Source organism: Antrostomus carolinensis, unplaced genomic scaffold (assembly GCF_000700745.2).
Source record: "Antrostomus carolinensis isolate BGI_N321 unplaced genomic scaffold, ASM70074v2 scaffold12917, whole genome shotgun sequence".
Taxonomy (NCBI): Eukaryota; Metazoa; Chordata; class Aves; order Caprimulgiformes; family Caprimulgidae; genus Antrostomus; species Antrostomus carolinensis.
The window spans coordinates 126,700-133,852 of NW_010325427.1; the positions used below are offsets into that span (position 1 = coordinate 126,700).

The following is a 7,153-nucleotide window of genomic DNA, read 5'->3' on the forward strand; positions in this document are numbered from 1 at the left end:
AAATAAAAAAATCCTTCACTAATTAGTACCTTGCTAAGGAATAAGTGCTGAAAAAAAAACCCAAAACATTCAACAATGCCATCCTGTGGGCATCTTACTCTGTGATGTTTGTGTGTGCATATCAGCTATATGGTATTCCTGAGACAAAGCATAAGCAGGAAACTGTTCTGCCCTCTAAGGAACCAAGCACATGAGAACTGAATTTAGGTCAAGCAGTCAAAAACTCAGCAAATCTGTAACAAACAGCCCTTTCACTTAAGCCTTCCCACCATCTAGAAGGAACAACGATGTGGGAATTTACACTGGCAGGTAACAAAGTAAAAGAATACACAAATTTCACAGGCACAGGGTAGGATGACAGAGCAAGTCAAAATAAATACGTGGACTCTGTTCTTCTTTTCCTCTACTGGAAAAAAATCTCCCTCAACCTGAAAAAGCAAAAGGATTATAAAAAAAAAATCCATAGGAACTGCCTACTTACATCATTGTCCATGTATTTGAAAAGCGGCAAATTACAGACTTCAGAAACTTGATCCTGGTCTTGCTGATCATATCCTTCTAAAAGTTGCTCTAGTGCTGCACAGTCTTCACTGCCATTAAATCCTGGTATACTGAAGGAAATTAAGAGTTAATTTAGGGCATTTCAGCAATCTAATTGACACTCAGCTATTCTGTCTTTAAACGCTGCTGATTAGCAGCAGAAGAGCAAGCAGCTTTTAAGAATGTGATGAACTGTTTACTCCACAAAATTGCCTGTAACCACTCAGATTTCTCCAGGTACATGGATCATATCCATAAAATTAAACTTTCAGCAATATTAGTTTGCACGCTGAGAATAAAAACACAATCCACAATCATAGTCAAGACAACGAGAGATTAGATTCTTTCAATTTTTCCTGACTAGTCAATAAACTCTTCCTCCACTTTACATACAGAAAAAGTCTGTACTGAGTCTTTGTATATAAAATACAAATTGAAGACTTGGAAAATAGGAGCAAGATGTTTAGTGATTGATCTTGAAAAATTCCAAAAATAAAGTAAAATTTAGCATTTAACAATGTATGTCCAAGTCACTTCACTAAAAACAGCTTAAGTAAAAATATGCTGTTCCAGCATTTTGTTATTAAAGTCCTAACGAAAGCTGAAAGGGGGAGTTGCTGGGAAAGCCTCTGGAACCAGGGCTAAACACTAATCCAAGTTTTGAGACCAGAATTTTCTCATAGATGTCTCGTAGATGTCTAGTAGATGAAAAGAAGAAGGCACTCTTCATTTCAAGATATTTAACTGGACTACTTTATGCTTCCTAAATTATCTTTCAGTTCAATCAACTATTTAAAAAGAAAAAGTTAAAAAAGTAGAAATCTGGCTTTTCTTATTCCAATGTATGGTGAGGGCAAGATCTTCTAGATGAACACAACCAGAAATGTAGTAATCCCTATGCTGCAAACTTTTCTTTAACAAAAAATTTTAGATTAATCTTTCCCTCAATCTAATCACCATATTAAATTGCTTATACTAGGATGCTGCTATTGCATATTTTGAGACTGCATTCTGTATTTCCACCCTCAAAGTGTAATAAGATATGGCAATGACAAGTTAAAATGTCAACTTTTTAAGGGCCTCCACGCATGACAAAAAGACTCTGAAAAAATTAAAACATAATATCCACTTTTAATCTTAGACATTTGTTTAAAATAGCCAATCCATCTCTGTTCCATTTGAAAAAAAAAAAAAAGACACAACCCAAAGGATATCAGTAAGGCAAGAATCCCAGCTGTAACAATATTCTGCTCAGTTTTTAACAAAGAAAAAAAACAGGAAGAACTAATTTCCATCTTATTTCACCTGTCACATACCACTACTGCTTTATGACTAATTTTTTTATTTTAGGTTCATTAAGAAGAATGACCATGGCAATTACAGCTAAATCTGTTCAGAGTGAAAAAAACTCCTGATAGCCATATACCAGGGAATGCTATTATTGTACTCTAAGTCAAGAAAAGTACAGGCTTAAAATTTCCTGACAATGTTTCCATTGCTCTTTCACAAGAACAGACCTACATCAATGAAACATTCAGTTTAAAATCATAGGACATGAAGTAGGCTTACCTATAGCTTTCCCTCACACATCTTTCTGCAGCAACGTAATCATTTCTGTGAAGGTGAACTAAGACTTGAGCAATAGTTTTCTAAACAAAAACAAACAAAAAACCCTCAACATAATGATTCCTTAGACATTAACAGTAAAATATGAGAAAAATACTAGACTGCTAATAATTACTGTGAAAAAGGTCATTACGATCCACAATGATTCCAAGAGACTGACACGAGAGAGTCAGAACATAATGAAAAAGTAGTAAGCCATATCCTCAGCTGGTATGAAATAGATTAAGCCATATCCTCAGCTGGTATGAAATAGATTATCTCCCATAACACTGTAATGAACTGTTGCACCAAGTAACAGTTTTTGTGGTTCGTTATTTTTTATAACATCTTTATTTTTCATGTGTTTGTTGGTTTTGACAGCTCCTGTAGATAACAGCATCATATCTTCAACATATAGTAGTGAAAAAAGCACAGTTAGAGGCTGGGGAAACACGCAATACCACAAATTCTCATCATTTAGCAAGAAACATATCCCTGCATCAAGAAGTACCTATTGTCAGTCAGACGTCAGCTGTCATTAGCTACCCAGAAAGACTTGAAATGCACTATGAGAAATTGTCTCTTAGAATTTACCTTATAGCATGTTGGGTAATTTTCAATTTCCTTATAAATACTTTTTTCCTTTTGAAGTGACAATGCAGCCTCATCTAATCTAAAAAACAAAAAACAGTTAGGAGTATCAGTGCCAGGAATACAGCGTAATGAACCTGAGGCTAATTACAAATGGTTTAATTAATATACTGGCAAGTCTACTGGAATAAAAAGCAACACAACTGAAAATCAGCAGTAGATCTTACTAACAAGTAGATACAGAAGCATATAGTCAGCAATTCCTTTTGTACACATGCAGGCAAAGAACATCTCTGGTATTCATTCAGAAAAGCCTCATTTTTCATAACATTGTACAAGATGAATGCCTTGTTATGTACCCTAATAGATTTCTGTATGTCATGTTACTACAAGCCTGATATCCATGAACTATCAATATGAAGTCATAGAAACTGTTTTTGATTTTCAATACTCTTTTAATCATCACATTAAACTTCTAGAAACTAGCAATAGCACATGAGCTATAAAGCAGCAGCGCAACCAAGTCTTTCAGATGTTCTGAAGCTATGCTGACTTGATTTCACAGAAAGACTTTCAAGTTACTGTCAGTTTCCTTTCCTGACTATAATTCTGCAGTAAAAGAGAGTGTCTTAAAAGCAGCGTCAGAAACCAAATTTCTTAAAGGAACTACATGCTTCGGTGAAGCAAGTCTAAGCTGAACTGCAGGTCAAGTTTCATGCTAGCAAATAACAATTAAAATAAATTCCCATTGAGACTCCAAGATACACTCTTTAAGAAGCCCAGAATCCGACTGCTGCAAACAGGTTTCTTTCCTCAGGTTAGTCACCTAATTCCCCTGTTTTATATTCCCCAGCTACAAAGTACTTTCTACATATTAGTGCTGGAAGAAAAAAAAATAAAAAAAATCCTGAAGTAGTTTAAGAATTAATGAAAACTATATATGTGCTTTCCAGCCATTCAAAAAACAGAAAGGAAACAAAATATTAGAGCCCACATTCTCCCATCCCAGAACGCTAAGCAGGTGGTTCCTGGATGAATACGGCATATCTCACAGAAACTGAATTTTAGTTTGAAGTGCATCTCAAAGAAGAATTCAGTAACAGTATATAAACCAAACAACAGCAAAATGTTCAAACAACAGAAAAAAAAAGAAAAATCACTATTAAAGATTCATTTAAAAAACAAAAGAATGCATAAAGTTATACCTGCGTCCTCTGACTAAAAGTCTTGATGCCTTCCCTAGCATTTCTAATGCTTGCCGTAAACGTTCTTCATTCTAGAGCAGAACAAAAGGAACTCATGGATTCATATTTCATTTACACAGAAGACCACTAAACTTTAATCTAAGTATAACATCTAGAACTCAGAACAACTGTTAATTATTGTATCAGCTGTTCACACACTAAAGGGAAACAAGAAGAGTACTGGTGCACCCAAGTCCCACAGTCAGCTCCTGCATGGATCTACAGAACAAAGTAACATCAATGCAAACTTGCTAATCTGGAGACACACGACAACTGACAATAGAGAAGGATGCCAAAGGCAGTAGCAAAAACACAAATCATCTGCTCATGGGATGGGCAGAGCATCAAGCAAACTCTTCTTTTCTACACTTTCAAGGATTTGAAACTATTTTAGGCTCCAGGACTCAACAGCAGCTGTGTTCCCTGCCCTCCAGGCTGCCCAACAAGAGGCAGAAAACTTGACAACGTACAAAATTCAGATTCAGTCAAGTCCCAAACAGAAAAAGGCAAAGCAAACTGACTCCCAACTTTTAAAATCTCTTCTCTACAGCATAAGGAGCCTTCAGCTTCATTACTCAACCACTGATGTGAAAGAAAGGAAAAACAATTTAGAACCCAATCTTAGGCTTTTTCTTAACTTTATAGCTGACCCTAAACACCAACTGATTCATCTCGGTATACTTTCTGGGACTGGAAAGTTCTTTGCTGGTGGGAAAAAAAACTCAAACTCAAACCAACACAAAACAACACAAAAAACCCACTTACTTCGAACACTGATGCTGCTTGCTGATATAGCTGCACAGCCTTCTCTGGGCTCACATTTTCTATTAACCTGTAATAAATAGAAATAACTTATCTTCAGATGAAATGAAAATATTTTTTACCTAAAAGCATCAAAAAGACAAGAAAGAAAACCAAAGACATACCCATGCCCTGCATACATTCTAGCCACCAATATCACAAACTTACTTTCCAGCCCGTTCCAGTGCAATAGCTGCTGTATCTGGTGTCCCGTTCTCCAGGTACATCATACTGGCTTTCTCAATCAGCTGAACTGCTTCAGGGAGTCTCTGCATCTCCTGCAAAGCAATAGTCAGAGGGACGCTGCTGTCAGGAACTGTGCTTACATACAATGAAACAAATCAAAGCAAACTGTAATACCTTATTTATTAAAATTCTAATTTTATTTAGAAACTTGTAGAGCTAGTGAAAGCTGACCAGCAACACCATAAAATTCACTTGTAAGTGCCAAGCTTTCAGATAATGCATGAATTCGTAGTAGTTTAGAGCAGAAGCAGCACCACTCTTCCATTACTCTCTGACATGAGGCCCTCACCTTTTCCTTCTACAAAAGGGAAACCATTTCCCCACAACCCCCATTTACAAATGTTGCTTCCCTAACCTACTGAGGGTATTGGTGGGGACTACAATGCAACAGAAAAATATTACTTTAATATGCAATTTGGTTACATATGTTCATAAAATGGCTCAGTGCACAATATTCTTCACTATAAAACAGAACTTTTTAATAAAAACTAGCAAATGAGAGTACCTTTAGCATCATGCCAGCTTGTTCGTAAGCTCTGCAGGGAAAAAATTACAATTTAGTTAGATATGGTGTACTGCAACAAGCTGTAGTTACACAGCAAAAGTTAACATGTATCAGCAAGCACTTCATTGTTAATACTTAATGCTTTGAAAATGTTTCAAGCATTTTATTTAATGAGACAGTGCATGTGTAACATTATCTTCCACAAATGAAGTACTTCAACTACACATCCCACTAAGAATCTATTCTCATGATCCAACTCACAGGCAATATTTGGATTATTTGTCATTATCTGCTTGCTTTGAAGTACGCTTTAATTAGAAATTCCTTTATAAGCTCAACAGTGTAGAATTTCAAAATTACAAAAAGTTCATCTAAGAAAAATTACTTGATATGAAAAGGTGCTGAAGAATGTCAAAATCATGATTTCTTCAGATGGGCTTTGCAGGTTTTCAGACTTTCCTAGCCTGTACTTACATTAAATTGATTTGGAAACAGCAAAATCATTAGAACCATACCATTTAGTACCATTTAGTTCATGCTTGTATCATATGTTAGAAAATTTGTTTCAGATTACTCAGTGCTTCTGTACTTACTTGGCAGCATGGAAGAGACTGGAAGTAACATTGTCAAAGTCAAGGACAAAAGCCACAAAAACATAATGCAGAAAAAAAATTAGCGTACAAAATCTTACACAAGTACTAGTTTCAAAGCCAGGAATCCCATAAAGGCAAATCAAACCAGCTACACTTGTATGCAAGGTGTCAAAAATAAATGCTTCTAAGGACAGAATAAATGCAACATACCAAAGTATAACTGCATGTAAAATTGTAAAAAGCACATTTATTTAAAATATGTTTCTGGTTACTAAATACTACTTCAAACACTGTAATAATGTCAGTGTTACTTTTAGTTTATACTACCCTTTCGTAGGAATTGAAAAAAAACAAACAAACAATAATTTCTGAAGCAATACCTAGACATCTCAGGCACTGGTCAGTACCTTATCATTCCAGCTGTTATTGGAAATAACACAGATTTTCTAATCAGAAGAGTTATGTAGTTTTCCCACTCAGAGCACACAGGAACAGTATGATTTTAAAAGACCATTTCATTAGATTGACAGAATCTGCAAATATATTAAATACACCTTCTACCAACCCCCATTACCCGATTCTAAGTAGCAACTAGTCAGCTTCTTGGAAAAAAAAAATAACAATCAGTGAAAAGATACGCTTTATTGTTTTCATGTGCCTCAGCTTCCCGTAAACAGGCTTCTCTTGCCTGGTCAAACTGCTTCGCATTCTTAAAAGCAACAGCTGCAAGAAATCAAATAAAGTTCTTATTTACAGCTTGCTGTTTTCCTTTTTTCACCACTTCTGCTCAAGAATTTAGCCACCTAAAGATGCAAACAGACTCTTTAAATGAATGGTTGCAGTTTATCAAGCTCTTTTAAAAAAATCCCATGACAGTCCTCCTTGCTTCATTAGTCACTTACTTACCATTAAAAACATTTATTGTCAACAACACTTCCATACCACCATTGTACCACACATTGTGCATGATGTGTTTTGCTGGATTTTGGAACACACTCATTCTGTGTTTTAATTACAGAACTGCAGGA

General features: G+C 35.6%; 1 protein-coding gene across 1 annotated transcript in view; it reads right to left on the reverse strand.

The window, feature by feature from the left end:
- NAPG (NSF attachment protein gamma) overlaps positions 1-7,153 on the reverse strand; it is a gene marked incomplete at its 5' end in the record, with an annotated part of 8,957 nt that overhangs the window by 862 nt on the left and 942 nt on the right. The window contains 9 exon segments of the mRNA XM_010171209.1: positions 482-611; positions 2,110-2,189; positions 2,740-2,818; positions 3,942-4,012; positions 4,746-4,812; positions 4,950-5,059; positions 5,533-5,563; positions 6,126-6,143; positions 6,764-6,848. Coding sequence (XP_010169511.1) covers positions 482-611; positions 2,110-2,189; positions 2,740-2,818; positions 3,942-4,012; positions 4,746-4,812; positions 4,950-5,059; positions 5,533-5,563; positions 6,126-6,143; positions 6,764-6,848 — 671 coding nt within the window.